The 16,832-nt window shown below is 39.6% G+C and overlaps 1 protein-coding gene across 7 annotated transcripts in view; it reads left to right on the top strand.

The window, feature by feature from the left end:
- Positions 1-45: 45 nt before the first annotated feature.
- The window catches only part of LOC113094045 (ankyrin repeat and SAM domain-containing protein 1A-like), a 96,705-nt gene continuing 79,918 nt past the window's right edge, over positions 46-16,832 (top strand). For 3 of the 7 annotated variants that reach the window (XM_026259677.1, XM_026259679.1, XM_026259678.1), the window contains exon 1: positions 48-462. In XM_026259677.1, the coding sequence (XP_026115462.1) occupies positions 296-462 (167 nt within the window). In that variant the 5' untranslated portion in view covers positions 48-295. Of the gene's footprint in view, positions 463-16,832 lie in introns of all 7 variants that reach the window. The other 4 variants (XR_003287967.1, XM_026259674.1, XM_026259675.1 and 1 more) reach the window with 3 other exon arrangements.

The raw sequence follows: 16,832 nt of genomic DNA, 5'->3' as shown, positions 1-16,832 counted from the left end.
GATCCCCGTCATCAGTGTAATTAAATGATTGTGCATAATTCGCGACGTCACCGAGGAGCGCACCCCTCGAGGAAGTGACGTGTCGAGCCGTGCCAGAGGAAGTTTGTGGCGGCGCTGGGAGAGAAAGTTTCCCCGGAGCAGCTGCGATTGGAGCGGGACGAACCGTGACACCGTGGACCGAGCGGACCGGAGCGGCGAGAGAGCGCGTCGTGCGGCGCGTGGACGCGTGTGACGGCGCCCGAGAGGCGTGCAGTGGGTTCGTGAGGCCGTGTGATCGTGTCCTGCTCGCCGAGAGATGGGGAAGGAGCAGGAGCTGCTGGAGGCGGCGCGCACCGGGAATCTGCCCGCCGTCGAGAAGCTGCTATCCGCGAAGAGACAGTCGGGCGGCTCGGCCTCCTCGGGGGGGCCCGGATCCTCCGGGAATGTCGGGAGCTCTTCCCACACGCTCTCCAGTCTGCTCAGGTAACGCTAGGACAGAGCCACGGAGGAGAGGCGCTATCTGTAGGGAGACCGGGGCTAGTTGTCACACTCTTACTCCCTTCATATCTCAGGTCTTGAGTCTTTTTCTGCGTACACACGAGCATTAAAGTCTCAGGTGCACACACACAAATATGTTTTTCCAGAAGGAAAGATCATTGAGGGCTTTATAGCACTGTGTTGTCTATAGCGGGGCATGTTGTCACACTCTGTGGGGTCTGTTGTCAACAGGCGGTCGTTTATTGACAACTCATTTGAGATGTGATCTGCTGGCTTAAAAAAAAATCGCCATGTTTTACAGTGTGTGTATATATATATATATATATATATATATATATATATATATATATATATATATATATATATATATACATGCTACAACTTGCCCCAGTCTGATGAAGTGCATCACATTTCAGTTAAAATCTGCTCTTCTGAATGTGTCAGAGTGGCTTTATTTTGCTCAGTTGTTACACATCAGACTTTTTTTTTTAGTATTATTATTTATTTTTCTTTAAATGTGATTTTTGACATTTTAGTCAGTTGAACTTTTGACTCAAAACCTTTATTAAAGTAAAGCCTGTTGTCTTGGGTACGACTGAATTACTTTGAAAAAGAAAAGGAAAAAGAAGTAGTTCAAGGAATCATTCCTTTTCGAAACAACAACCAATCTGTCAGTTCTTTCGCAATATAAACATCACGTTCCTCTTTAAGTCCTGAAAGCATGAGTAACGTGCGCCATCATCCCTGCTGTCACGAAGCCCAATCTGAACTCCTACAGCAGTAAAACTGAGATACAGGGCGCTCCTGCTGGATCTGATTTACACACGTGTGTTTACAGTGATGCAAATGCGGATTATTCCCAATGCAGTGTGAATGGAGAGCTGATCATTTGCATGCACTCGAGTCAGAATGGCTCTTATTTTGTTTTGCATATCAACAGTCTGAATAATGTTTAGGCACAATTTCACAGTGCATGTTGATCAGACTCTTGTGTATTCATTCATAACTCTAGACCTTACCTCTTCTTCTGGCATTACACAAGCTATTTTTGACCCACATGCACAGAATCAGTCCTATTCCCTGTGCGAATTTATCAACTAGTCTACATTTAGAGGCCAGAAATCATGCCACCCGTCCTGCCCAGCCCTTCTCCCCGTCAGAAGTCTTTGTGTCCACTGGCATCTGTGTGTCTCGCTGGCTCAGTGTCTCCACGAGAGAGAGAGCGGCTCAGCGTGTGTCGGAGGTAAATAAACGGATGATCGGCTGGAAGCGGTGCCAGCAGGAGAAGAATAAGAGCGTGCTCTCTGTCTGTCTTTAAGAGCATCAGCCTGTATTTACTCACCAGAGACTGAATAATTGGCAGGTGTTAAAGGGAGTGCTGTGTTTGCGTGCAGCTTGTCATGTGGCATGTGTGTAATGCAAATGTCAATAGTCTTTTGTGGTGTGAGTGTGTCTTCTGCATGTGCTTACAGTGGCATGCATTGTCATCAGATTTATTTAACTAGTTGAAATGGAGAGCAGTAAGATTTAATTAACATATTGCACTTATTAACATATTAATAAGCCCACTTCCGCTTTTATTAGGGATACCCAATATTAGATTTTTGCCGATATCCGATACCGATATGTTTCCCATTTTTTGAAACAAAAATTTGAGCAAAAATTTATTAGTTGCTGGTTTATTTATTTTTTTTTTGGACAGATGGAGTTTTTTGATATTTTATTTGTGGATTTTACATTAATGGATGGTCTAAGAGCAAAAGAGTTGTAAAAACTCTAGAATAAAAAAAAAAAAAAAAAAAAATATATATATATATATATATATATATATATATATATATATATATATATATATATATATATATATATATTTTAGAGCTCCCTGTATTAAAATTTTCATAATCCATTTGAAAGAATATATTACACAATTAATAAATATATTAAATTATGCTATTACTAGTGTCAAGTTTGAGCTATTTTGAATCAAAACATACTCATGATTTTTTTTTTACTTAAATTACTGATCTATTTATTCAGAAACACAAATACCTTAATGATATTTGTATGTTACTGTCATTTTATTACAAGTAGCCCAACAGTGCCCCCTAAATAAATAAATAACTCCTTAAAGAACAGGCTTTAGGACCCAGGGGAGGCTGCTGGACTTATGTGCAGACCAAAACAGTGAATCTTATTATCGTTCTGGAAAAAGTTTTCTTCAAGAATGACCACACTACTTACTTGATCTTATCTCTAGCACACCCTGAGCACATGTGAGCTACTGTCTTATCGGCAGCGCATATCGATGCCGATGTTTGCATTTTAAGCCTGTATCGACCGAGTCCGATAATATTGTGAATCCATACTTTTTATGCAGTTCTACCTACATTTTTGCTAAATTTCCTACCTGTACATGCAATTACATTTCCACATGAAATAAACATCGGTGGCAGGAAAACATCAATAACGTTTATTCTGTTTCAAAGAAATTATGATTACAGGTGCAAAGTATTGATTAATAAAGGTTTATTTTTACCGTAGTGCATGATTTGTAGACAAATACATTATGATGGTGGAATCACATAACCAGCTCAATTTTCAGTTTTCTGACATAAGCTTGCTCGGTAGCTCACCTGGTACAGCATTGCATTTGCACTGTGGAGTCTTCACATACGAGTCCCGTTAAAACAAGTCATGATAAAACAGTTCAAAGATTTTAGAAGCATGCCAAAAGGGTTGCTTTAGCATATGTGTTTTAATCGTAAGTCAATGTTTCCGGTTAGTTGTACATTAGGTGACCCATCATTTTAAAACGTGATAGAGCATTCACCTTATAGCATCTCTTCCTGGACATTTCATTTCTGAACTGCCATGATATGTGCAACCAACAGAGTAAAGTGTTACCAGATTCATAGGGGTGTACGTCAGTGGTGCGCGGGTGCACATGTGCAACCGAAATAAAAAATGTGGTGTGTAAATAAGTTCAGTCCGCTCATTTGTGCACCAACATGTTTGTCAGCTGTCAATGCACAATTACCAGTTTAGATTGACTAACTATAATACTGTATAAGATTTTATTAAACTGTTTGGATTTACTGTGCATGACATGTTAAAATTCAAAAAGGTTTGTGAACTACGTGAGGCGGAAGATTTTCGATTTCAAGTGTATTGTAGTTTAAACTAGTAGTGAACTGATAAGGGTTTTCAGTAACTGATAAAGATGTACTAGATCGCTGATATATTGTTGATATTGTTTGCTGTGGAAAATGAGAGAGATAAATTTACTGAAAGTGAAATAAACTCCTTTTACATATCATTTTCATACATCGGAAACCGATTCGTTATGAATTGTTAGCGATGTTAGTAGATGTGGAACTGACACAAATGGCAACGACCAAATCTGTAATCGGCCAGCTAGTGTTGTTGGCTGCTAATCTCCAATCTGATATATCAGTCTGCTGCTAATGCTGTCTTGATGTGTTCTAGAGGAAGCACTAGATCTCATTCTTCTCTGTACGTTTTTGGACCGGTCTCCTGAAACGCTCTGATAGCTGGATCTGTATTTGCAGTGGCTGTCAGAGGGCTTTCCTCTCTTCAGTAGTGGCACGTCTGGACTCATTTAAGAGCTTCTGTCAAGCTCCAAAAAGGATCTAAAAATTTGTATAAGTTGTTTGTGCTGTTGTATGCTATATTCCAGGTCTTTAAAGTCATATGATAGTTTTGTTTGAGGAACAGTATGACATTAAATTATAAAAGAGATGATTGAAAATCTTGATTGACAGCTGTGGTTAGCTTTCTCATGGAAAAGAGCGGTTTCTTCTGGAAACATCATCTTTTATGTTTCATGGTAGAAAGATGAGATGAGGGTGAGTAAAAGATGGAAGAATGATTGGATGAATGACCATGAACATACCTGTGTTGTGATGGTAGGGCTTGATTCGGTGTAACAGAGGTTTCCTCATGCTTGGAAACTACGGAGAACCACTTGCACTGTTTTTTTTCCTTCTTTCTGTGTATGGTATGGAGCAGGGCATCATGTTGAGACTTGCCGTTTTGTTGTGAAAGCGGTTGAGTTCTCGGTCTATTTCTTGGAATGTCGTTTCAACATGGCGGCATCTGCAGATTTGGACATGCTGTCCTGTGTGTTCATAAGTGCACTCCTCTGCTTCTACACATTGTGTCCACGTGTGGATTTAACATTACTTTCTTCTCTTCTGTCTGTCTCTCTGTTGCCTTTTTTCTCTATTTCTGCCTTTTCATCATTGGCCAGAAATCAATCACCTGCTGTCTATCCATTGTCTACACATTTATATGCATATATCCTGTCTGTTTGTCTGTCTGTCTTTTTGGGTTTTTACCTGTCTGTCTGTCTGTCTGTCTGTCTGTCTATTGGCAGTATATATCCTTCTGGCTATCTATATGCTTGTCCATCCATGTGTCTATTTACTATTTGTCTGTCTGTCAGCCTGTCCGAAACCTAGCTATTTGTCTGTTTTTCTATCTATTAATCTGCTTATCAATTAAAAGAGACTTTCACTACTTTTCAAGCTCTTTTAAATCAACAGAAGCAATGTCTTATGATGTCTGTAGGAAGACATCTGTAGGATTGGTCTGATGGTTGGTAGATAGCCTGTCATCAGTAGCTCGGTTTAAGATCAGATAATCAAACACTGACTGCTGTCAGTACTTTAGCTCATGTGCTAAGCGCCTTTTAAGCTATAGATGCATTGTTCCTCTGTATAGTAGATTATATAACCAAATAATGAAATACTGTATTGTGTGAAGAGCCATTTGGCTCAGGTTTTTAGCAGTCTAATATGACTGGACTGAATTTTCAGACATATTCTCAGGGGTTTTATAGATTCATTGTGACTGAAGGACTCCGAGCTGTGAAGTGTTGAAACACAATCTCCTCTGCTGGGAAGACTCCTAAACCTCGTCCGTTGTGCACTTCTGTGTGCTACATCAGACTGCAAACTTCTGTAAAAGTGCTGAGTCTTATTTGTTTAGAGATTTGTGTTCGACTCTGTTCACACAGACTGGCAGGTTTGATTCCCACAAAGCCTGGCGAAGGGAAGTTTCTCTGAAGAGCGTCCAGTGTAGTGGTGCGTTCCTGTGGGGAGATGAAAGGGCAGGTGCTTCCTGGAGAACTGAACTGAACTGAACGAGACTGTGGTTGTGGTGTTAACATGGACGACAGAACTGTCAAAATGGAGAGCAAGAGTCCGAAACTAACCATGCTGAACCTGCTCAGCGATGTGGTTGATCTCCGTAAGCAGAAATATGCTGCCAGGACGTCTGGGATGAAGCCGTTGTTTTTAATTTTTCAATGCAATTACACAATCAGTGGGTGATTTATGCTTGAATATTTCATGCTAAATCATAAATCTCTGTTTACATGGTAGATTGTTAATCAGAGTACTGTCTTAATCGTGTTAACATCAGAATATTGTTGTCCATGTAAACATTCTCATCGTAACACAAAGGACTACATTTCTGCAAAAACACCTTTATTTTAAGGACCAGTTCCACTGTTAACTAATTGCTGTTTTTATTACGTATAAAGCACATATTGTGCCTTGTTCTGCATGACCATATTTTAGATCAATTAATCCAACCCAAAACCTAAATTTAACAACTGCCTTACTATTAATAAGCAGCAAATTAGTAGTTTGAGGCAAAACTCATAGTTAATCATCAGTTAATAGTAAAAACTGGTCTCCAAACTAAAGTGTGAACTATTCAGTTTAAAATGTGAGCGGTTACAATTAAAAGTGGGGTGTAACGATTCATTCGTTATATCGATGCATCGATTACAAACCCTGACGAAATCGCGTCACATGATTCTTGAATCGTGAATCGCCGATCTCAGAAAGTAATCGATTTAAAATGCTAAGAATCGAATGAATGATTGGGTTTCAAAATACAGTATATACACATTAAATTACTAAATGCACGAATTAATGGAGAGGAGATATTAACAGTGTTCATGCCTCGCTTCTCTCCTTCACGCGTTTCACTGTTTACCGCCTGTGATCGTGCTCGCGCTCTGTTCGTCTCACTGATGCAGCTGATGTGTGATCTCTCCTTAGGACTCGTGTCCAGTAATGCTGAACTGAAGTAGTTTGATAGAGCAGAATTGTAAATTTAACAAGAGTAGAGTTTGTTGCTTTAGCAAGCACATTTTCCTCCGAATCATCATCCGCTGATGGACAGGAAAAGTTAAATGGCTACTATAAAATATTATTTTATGAAAACGAGATGAAGACGTTTTCGCACTGAAAGAGAAGTGATCTCGCGCTCATAGACGTGTCAGGCTTTTTCTGCAGCTAATCTCAATAAAAAAGCAGAATACACTGAAACCATAAACACAATAAATAAATCAAATGTATGAATTATATTCATACCGTTTATTACATTACAGTACATTTTATACCTTATTTTGTGCAGAAAATGTTAATAACGGTTTGTAGTATAAAATAATAATCAGAGCTCTAGACTAACTTTCGTTAGGTGCACCCAAATTTTTGACCGCATTGCATTTAACACATCATTTTTACAAGTTCACTTTTTTTTTTTTTTTCGCTGTCCATGTAGGCAATATTGACTTGTAGCCTGAATTATTAACTAAATATCTGGTCTACATAAAGAAAGGTAACTTACTGAAAAAGTGTTGGTGCTTAAAGTGCTTCACTGAGCTGAAAATTCAACTTAAAACATCTCAAGATAACTGAAAAGAAAATCGAAATTAAGTGTTTTAAGGGCTTCAAACTGAACACCTCATTGCCCAGTGTCTTATGGACTATATTGCAGTCACATGCCCCTCGGATGGCCAACTCCTGTAGTTTGGCCTTCTTGATCTTTGGCCTTGGCTAAACCAGCTGGCCACATTCTCTCTAGCAGTGAAATCTTCCAGACTTGGCCCCGTTACACTGATTCTGATCAGATCTAACACTGTGTCTGAATGAAGGATGCTCTAGTGTCTGATCTGAACAGATAAACAGTCCCTCAACAGCTTATACTACTGTTTCAGCTATTACAATAGTTCAGTTTTGCATGTAATAGCAAAGTGATTTAGTTTCGTTTTTTTATGAAGTTAATTTAGAAAGCGTAAAATAAAATCTATAGATATAAAATGGTTCAAGCATATAACAATGTTTGATACACCGTCATTTTTGCTCCTAAAGGTAAGAGTAATACATCATTTATTACTGCAAAGGGTCTACTTTTTATTTGTGTGCACTCTCAATATCAATAAAACGTTGCACTTTCTGCCATGTCGACTTTAAGAGGAGTACAAAAATAAACCAGTGAACTCAGTGAAAACGTGCTTTACAGACATGATAAATGTATCTTTAGAAAGATTTAAATGACTACTTAACCAAATAAACAAATCGAAAACAAAAGCTCTTTAATTAGAATCCTAATCTGTAAAGATGTCTCTTTAAAGATGCGGGCTGAAATGCAGAGCTCTAGTGTCTGTTGTTCAACCACAGGGAGACTTTCAGAGTCGCTTAGGCTTTTTTGTCCTCAAGCGGCTGGCCGCACCGGTGTGACCTATGATTTATTTTTTTTTATTTTTTTGTCGCACCATTGAGAAATTGGTATCACTTTAGAGCCTGATAATTATAATAATACATACATTATTTTATTTGACATTTGTCACTTCTGAAATGATGGCTACGCCGCTGGTATGACAAATTGTTAACCTATACATAATATTTTAAAGCTTTTTTTTTTTCTTGGCTTACATACATTTTTACATATGCCATGTCATGCCATAGCATCATTAAACTAGCATCTAACAACGGACAAAAGTGTTTTTTATTTACTTATCTATTTCCTCCATTAACCTATGGTTCTCTAACCATAAAAGCTGCTGTGTAATTTGCCTCTGACTAAGCATTAAAATAATTTAGAGGAAGCATTTAAATAATCCTGTAAATGCACTTAAAGAATGCAGAATCAAATCCTTATAATCTAATCGAATCAATTTAATTATGAATTGAATCGTACTAAATATGCAAAAAAACGTTCATGAATCGAATCAAAACCCTATGAATCGTGAACTGAATCGCTGTCTACCCTAAGATTTACAGCCCTAGTTAAAAGGTTTAAAATGCAGAAATCTACCCTGTATGCATTTGTTGTTGGGTCATAGGATAATTGATGCTTTATATAGGTTAGGCTATGTTTTCCGCTTTCATGTTGTGTTAAAAACACACAAGGCTCTGTTTGATGTGGCTGCTTCACAGCTCACTGTTGAGTGGTTTGGTTCGTGAACTGTGTGAACAAGGACCGATCTGTATCACTTCCTGCTGTCCTTTTATAAACTAGTTTGCTATCTTTTGTGTCAAATCTGGTTGAATATATCCAGCCGAGATGGTATACTTGCATTTAGGACTACTGGCCTCATTTAACGTTTAGGTAGTGTTGGGTCTGTGGTAAGAGTAGTTTGCACACTTGATCCAGACACGTTTTTGCAGGATTGAGTCTCCATGCAACACTTGCAGAACACCTACTCTAACACTCTCACCAGATGTGACATGATGACTCAGTGCATGGAAAAAAGTATCTCACTCAGTTAATCAGGGTTATTGTGTTAGCTGCGACTACAATACTCGTTGACCGGTTATCTCACGTACTTACAGTATGTGTTTTGCATAGTATTAAAATTAAAAGTGCATCTAGACCGAGCAAACATCTTGCAGTAAGAAAGAAGGAAATGTATCACAAAAGCAGACTTGAGTATACATTTTGAATACCGTATTTTCCGCACTATAAGGTACTCTTAAAAGCCTTCGTCCTTTTTTCAGAAAATTAGTGCACCTTATAACCCGGAGCGGCTCGTATATAGATCAATCAAACGTTTGACTGCAGTATCTTCTATTCTATGCGCCTTATAATCCGGTGCGTCCTATATATGAAAACAGTTCTAAAATAGGCCATTCACTGAAGGTGCGCCTTATAATCTGGTCCGCCTTATAATGCGGAATATACGGTAATTTATATATATATTTTTTCACATTTATCAGTTTGATTTATCATTTATCAGTTAGCTCTTTTGATTGCGAGGCAGCAGTGTGCTTACAGAGAGAAAGCCCACCCACAGGCTCCTCTGATTGGCTGTGATGTGTGTCATGTCTGGTGTGGACCGATAAATTGCATCCTATCGCATTACATCACATGTAGTTAGGAAACTGTAAAACACATTTCTTCAGTTAGAATTTTTATTTTTTTCTCCTGATTTTTTTAGGTAATTTTGGTGATAAAGGAACGCCACATCAGCACGAAAGCCTTACAGTTGATTGTTAGAGACTTCATTCCTAACCTGTAATGAAAGAAGTTGAGCTAAATGTCAGCTAAACTTGTAAAACTAGGTTAATATCAATTTAACTCTGAGTGAAGGGGAAGTTTCACTGACCTGGTCAGGGTTGGTCTCAACAACAGTGTCTTTGACTTCAGAATGAACCTCTTTTGACTGGATTATATTCAGTCATGTGTTGGACATTAAACCATTCCTGATTTTTCTCTCTTCTCTGTTGCTCCTTATAAAGAGGGGGCAGCTCTACATCTTAATTCATATTAAATAGGGCTGCACGATCTTGGGAAAAAATTTCATTGCGATATTTTATTTTTCTGCGATATATATTGCGATATTAAATCTAATCTAATTTTTTCTTACAAACAAAAATGGGGTGAGCACACTTACATTCTCATTTTAAATGATTTAAACATCGACACCATCATGTCAATTGATTAATATGCACGAAGGAGAGAGAGCAAGACAACTCGTGTTGTTTGAAGACGGTGAGTGTGCGGCTGGGGTGCTTGATTCCATCAGGTGCTTGATTCCACATAGAGCAGCTGTTCCTACACAGAGCCATTTTTAACTGAGAAGATGCGTAAATCCACGTTCATTTTCAGCGTTTATTTGTGCATCTTCACAGTTAACAACGGCTCTGTGTAGTAACAGCTGCTCTATGTGAAATCACGCACCTGAGGGAATTTACCGCTGATTAGAGAACCGGCTTTACTGACGAGATGCGCATTAACGATTGGCCGATCGTGATCGGAGCAGCCCTAATCTTATATAGTGTTAAGATTTTACTCCTATTGCCAACCCCTAAATTGTGCCATGCATTATTTATTTTGAAAATTGTTCGCATATATTAAAATGACTTCCCTTGACAAAGCGAGGGTGATTTAAGATTGCACGTATAACAGTTCCTACTCTCGGCCCTTGACACTCTTCACACCCTTGAATCATTCTCAGTGGTTATTTCCACACACTTACATTTATAGACTTCCTGGTATGTGTTGTTTTATCTCATTCTCTCTCTCTCTCTCTCTCTCTCTCTCTCTCTCTCTCTCTCTCTCTCTCTCTCTCTCTCTGTGTGTGTGTTTAAATGTGTATTTAAGCATCAGGATAAAATCAGTAGGAAGTACTCTGTTTGACTATCGGTCATGAACCAGAAGCACTGGGATTTACGGACTTGCTTGACAGAATCCTTGATTTTGTTAAATCATTTGCCCTCATTTGTGTCTAACACACACACACACACACACACACACACACATACACCCACTTGCTGGAATGTAGTTTATCAGGAACTGAACTTAAAATTGGAGCTTGTTGTTGGCTATTCATGTAACTGTGTCATACTTGACTGCCAAATCACCATATCTGTGATTGAACTGTATTTAGGAGATCTTTGACAGGTTGAGTTTGAGAGTGCAGTGTCTGATAACATACTCTGTTACTAATGTGACCTTGTTTCCCCAAGATATAGGAATGAGTACTGCGTTGCTAAGGAGCTTTGGGAAAAGTAAGTTTTTCTCCAATACTAAAGCCTTTTCAATAATGCAGTGCAACTGCAGTGAATAAAAATGAACCAATGGCCAGGCAGAAGAGCTGCATGAGCCTATGTCCGCAAAGCCTGCCAGAGCCCGCCAATATAGACAAGGAAATCTGTCTATATAAGCGGGCATTCTGGCATAGGATGCTAAGGTTAATTCAACTAATGCCATGTTTGGGTAATCTTTCCTAGAAAAACGTGTACAGCCTTGGCACTTGGCACAGCGAGTGCAGAGAGCATACAAGAAGTTAAGCAATTCTGAGGAGTTTAAGTGCGTTATGGCAAAACCCTGTTGAGAGTTAGTCCTCTAGCAGGTGCGTGCCAACTATGCAGAAAGAACCCTAGGCAGGGATGTCCAGGTTGTAAGACCTAGCAAATGTGTATGGCGAGGCCCAGCCAACCACTGCACAGATTTCAGCAATAGACACACTTCTGGACCAAGCCCAAGAAGAGCCAACGCCTCTGTGGAAGTGGGCTTGTATTCCAATGGGGCATTACAGACCCTAGTAGAGGTATGTTAGGGTAATGACATAAATTTTCCAATGGTAAAGTCTCTGCTTCGTGACCAGATGCCCTTTGTTGCAGCCTTGTAAGGAAACAAAAAGTATACTCAATGTAAATTCTAAGCTCCCTGACAGGGCAAAATAAATTTAACTCCTGGTCCTCCCCCGAGGGAGGAAGCGCAGATAATATAATGACATGTGCTCTTTAGTTACATAACCATGTCTTGGCTTCAGGACAACTTTAGAGTTGCAGGACCAGATCTCAAGGCAGGTAGGGCTCACAGAGAGTGCCTGCAAGTTTCCCATTTGCATGACTAGTGCTAAAGCCAGTAGCAGAGTGGTTTTCAGAAACGGTAGCCAAAGGTTGGTCGACTGTAGCTCCTCATAAGGAGGGCTCTTAAGAGCCCTCAGAACAGTGGGCAGATCCCATGTAGGGATGGTAAATGGGTGAAGCAGGATCAGCCTCCTGGACTCCTTAAAAATGTGGACAACTAAGTTGTTCCTGCCAACCAAATGGACAGCTATAGGAGCATGAGAAGCTGGTATGGCTGCTACATAAACCTTGAGAGAGGATGGGGAACAACCCTTATCCAGTAGTTCTTCAAGTAAGGACAATATCAGCTATATGTCACAGGAGGTTGGGACTTTGCTGCGTGCTGTCCACCAAGCAGAGAAACTGATCATTTAAATGGATCAAGACGTCTTGTAGACATGGCTCTAGCCTGATGAATTGTATGGAGAGCACTCTCAAGGAGGTCTGCAGGCTCACATTGAGAGGCCAAAGGGGATGAGCCCACAGCACGTGCTGGGGTGCAGTAACGTCCTGTTCACCTGAGAGAGGAGGTCCCATCTAAGGGGAATGTGCCATAGGGCAGTAATGAGAAGCCGAGACCGCTCCGAGATCGGTGTTGGTTTCTCCAGAGAGGGGCCATTAGGAGAACCTTGTATTCTTGCTCCATGATTCGTCTGATTACCTGAGGTAAAAATAAGGTGGAAAATGAGAGTTGTCTGTTGAGTAAAAGAGGTCGACCTCTAGCCTCCCAAAGATCTACCAGGTTCTCTGAACTGTTTTTGGATTGATCATCCACTCCTCTGAGGGGATGTTTCTCCTGGATCGCATGTCTGCTCCTTTGTTCAGCCTGCCTTGCACATGTGTTGCTCTCAGCGAATACAAGTTGAGCTGTGCCCGTTCCAAGATGCCACCAGAATGAAGAGGCACTTCGAGGATAGCCCTCCCTGGTGATTTTTATAAGGCACCACTGTCATGCTGGCCAAGTGGACTAGAACGTGGTGTCCCCTTATGTGTGGTTAGAAGGTCTGAAAGGCCAGCATTTCCCAGCAGTTGATTTGAAGTCAACTTTCCTATTTCGACCGTGGGCCGAATGTCAATTTGTCATCACACAGAGCTCCCCCAACCCATGTTGGATGCATCTCTCAAGACAACCTTCCTTCTGCAGACCATTCCCAGGGACATGCCATGTTCAATCCATTGAGGGTCTTTCCAAGGGGCCAGAGCTGCCACGCAGGCCTCGTTCACATTGATACATATAGGCTCAGCTGTAGCACCAGAGAAGGAGAGTCAAATGAGACCCAGCATCTTGTGAAATGTCTTTACAGGGCAAGAGGCTCCAACTTTGAAGGGGGCCGTGATTCACTGTAAGCCCAGTGCGTGCCCAGTTCTGGCGAAACTACTGCTCTTGACCTGTGTCTTTTGGTCATATGATGTTGCTGTAAATGTTATCTGTAGCCTTTTATATCGGGCTTTTAATTCTATGGAATGAGATTCCTCTGAGTCAGCACAGCGATCACATAAGAGAAAACACAGACAGACAGTGCTGGAAGCAGCTGCTTATCAGTAAAACAATGGAAAATCATTTTAAAATGAAAACGCACTAATGTAAACTAGGAATGTAATAGTATAAACATTTCTTATCACGATTATAGTGACCAAAATTATCACTATTATCGGTATTATCATGGTATTTTTAAAATGTGCTGGAAATGTAAAAAAATTACTGACACAAATCACTTAACCAAGTTTTATTTTTAAAAATCAACAAACAACAAATAAAATGTTTTTTTTTGTTTACATAATCACTTAAACAATAACATTACTAATGATGTCCGGATTTTGAATGTCAACTGGACAGACAACAGTTTAATAGCATGTTTAGATATCTAATGTAAATGTTCATATAAAGCTTTGAAAAAGTTTGATAAAGGTAAACCTCACATTTCAGCCTTTAAATAAAGAAAAGATAGAAGTCAAAATAATAATTGTTTAATAAATATGTATTTTATCTGCTCCATAAATAGTTCTAGATGACTTCTCAATTCCTTAAATATGTAAAATCCACATAAGCTTATTTTTCATTAACTAGGCAATTTATAGAAAGGCATGCAAATTCGGTCCATTTTTGCACTGTTCCTGCTCTGCACATTTTGTGTGTCTCTCTGTTAACACGCGATGGAAGTGAACTCCATGCATGAACTATGTTCCCATTGACATTTTCCCTACACAGTGTTCATTGCTCCCTACTCCCCTACTCCCTGAGCAGAGGAAATATGTTGAAGTTTACATCCCTTCGGAACATTCATTCACAGATTTGCGCTGCTCAACGTCTTCACATACGGACATCACACATACGTGTGACATCAAATAACTCTGTAAATAAATACAATTTAAATTAACGTCTCACACACTTCAGTGCACTATGAATGGAACCTAAACGAACTAGAATCATGGTGGAATATCCTGTGGTGTCCACTTTGCAGGGCAGTACGTTCGAATAGAACAAACGTCTGAAGTAGGGATGTCAAATTTCGATTATTTCCATGATCGATCGTCGTTTAAATTAACGATCAATTAATCGATTAATCGTTAACCATAATACTGCAAAATGCGTCTATTGTAGGCACGCAGTCAGCGGTATGAAAGGATGTGCAAAAGCCACACACACACACAAAACGCTTTCTCACTTGAATTAAAGAGGTTTTAGTCTGAATAAAATGCTAGTACCAGGATTATAAAATGAATAGATGCGATTATGATCATTTGATAAAATGAAGAGAGCGCGCCATACTTTTGAGGCCATTTTACTTTGTTGACAGTTTCCAATCCCGCACGGAGAATGCTGAACGCGCCTCTTTAAATGGTTTTGTGGTGCTCGTTGTTGTATTTTAAAGCACAATTGCAATGTTTTCAACTGACATTATTGTATAAAATTATCCGAAATGTGGAGCGCGTGTGACTGCGCTGCACATTAAGTGAACTACATCGGCGCTGCTGCACCAAAACACTGTTGCTCACATTAATTTGATCCTGCTGGATTCTGTCCTAGAAAATGTCAGATTTTTAAAAATCCGGCATACAGCGCATTAGATCGTGACAGTGCATGCATGCAGACGAGGATGAGCGAGCGGGGCTTTGGCTAGATTTATTTGGAGGTTATTGCTCATGTCTCTGTAACAAACAAATCTCCATATTCATCGGGAAGAAGGAGGCGGGAACCGGCGCACAATCAAAAAGCACTTTAATAATCAAAAGTAAATACAAAACGGCGCACCAGCCCCTCACGGACGACTGGTGCGCACAAATAAAAGCCAAAACATAAAATAATGTCCCAGGCCTGGTCCTCTCTCGTCCTTCACGGTCGTCGCTCCAGTTTTATATCCTTCCATCTCCTACGTGGGACTCGATACTAGCGGTGGGGCTCAGGTGTAGCTCATCTCCAATCACTACACCTGGCCTCACTCCTCGTTCCCACGCCTCTCGGCCCCGCCCCACTCGCCACAGTCTCATTCGGCACAAATCGAAATGTTTCCATATTCGCAATGTATTTGAATGTTAAACTATTATTTATAATGTAAACTAGGCTTGTACTTAACACGCATTCGCATATAGACGGAAAAGATGATCCTCTTCATATGAGCAAAAACGTCCTTGGCATAACAGTAGAGTGGACCGGTATACTACGGTCTATTTAAATTGACCAGTGTAACCTTTTAATGTTTAGTTGACATTTTATTTTGATAATGAACAGACTGCGATGTAAGTTTGAATCGCTAGAATATACGTGTGCAGCAGGCTCCGGGGCGATCGAAACAGCTGAGACATTAAAAAATATATATATTTTCCGCAAAAGTGTTTACTTTCATTTGTGCACGCTAACAATAAAAACAGAAGATTTGTGCTCTTGTAAAATAAAGCAAACAAACAGAATGCGTTGTCATCCTTTTTTTTTTTTTTTTTGTGAACTTATTTGCCCACACTTCTGTTTTAAATCCGTTAATCTTAATTAGCCTATTTAAGTCGGATATATTTCGCATAGCCTATTAAAAAAAAAAAAAAAAAAAAAAACATGAAAACAAATTGTTATTTTTATGTTGGGCCTATTACTTAGTAGGCTATAAATTTTCCTTAAAGCATCCCATTTTGTCCCAGGGCTTAGAACCTGTGCCCTAGTCAGGTCCATGCAGAAACTTGTGAACGATGCTCGGCGTCACCGTTTAGTGACAGCAGTGAATGCTCCAGGAATGTGTCGGTCACAGCGCCTATTAATCGCTGTTTTGAATCCAGCAATTATTTATTTAGAAATGATAAGATCTGATTATGACAAGTGTGGTATAAAAGCTTTGTTTATTAGAGGAATAATAGGTTAACTGGAAAATGTTAGATCGCGACCATGCTTTTGGACCCCATAGTCTTCATTTACGCGGCTTTGTTCTGGTTTGCCGGTTGGTCACGAATTTCCACAAATTCAGTATATTTAGGCATTGTTTCTTTTCCTAAATCTTCATAGTCTAACCCTCTAATTTCCCAGGTTTATTTTATTATCTTTCGCTTTTAATAACTGTTTTCGCATCTCTTACTGTGGTAAACATGGGAAGGGAAATTAAAAATTTCATGAATTAAGAATTCGTTCGATTTATTAATTTGTTCCCTTATTTCACTTAAATCATGGGTTATTTAGGGAACAAAATTAATGAAACA

Source organism: Carassius auratus, unplaced genomic scaffold (genome assembly GCF_003368295.1).
Source record: "Carassius auratus strain Wakin unplaced genomic scaffold, ASM336829v1 scaf_tig00215236, whole genome shotgun sequence".
In the NCBI taxonomy this organism is placed as follows: Eukaryota; Metazoa; Chordata; class Actinopteri; order Cypriniformes; family Cyprinidae; genus Carassius; species Carassius auratus.
This window is presented reverse-complemented; position numbering and strand designations above follow the sequence as displayed.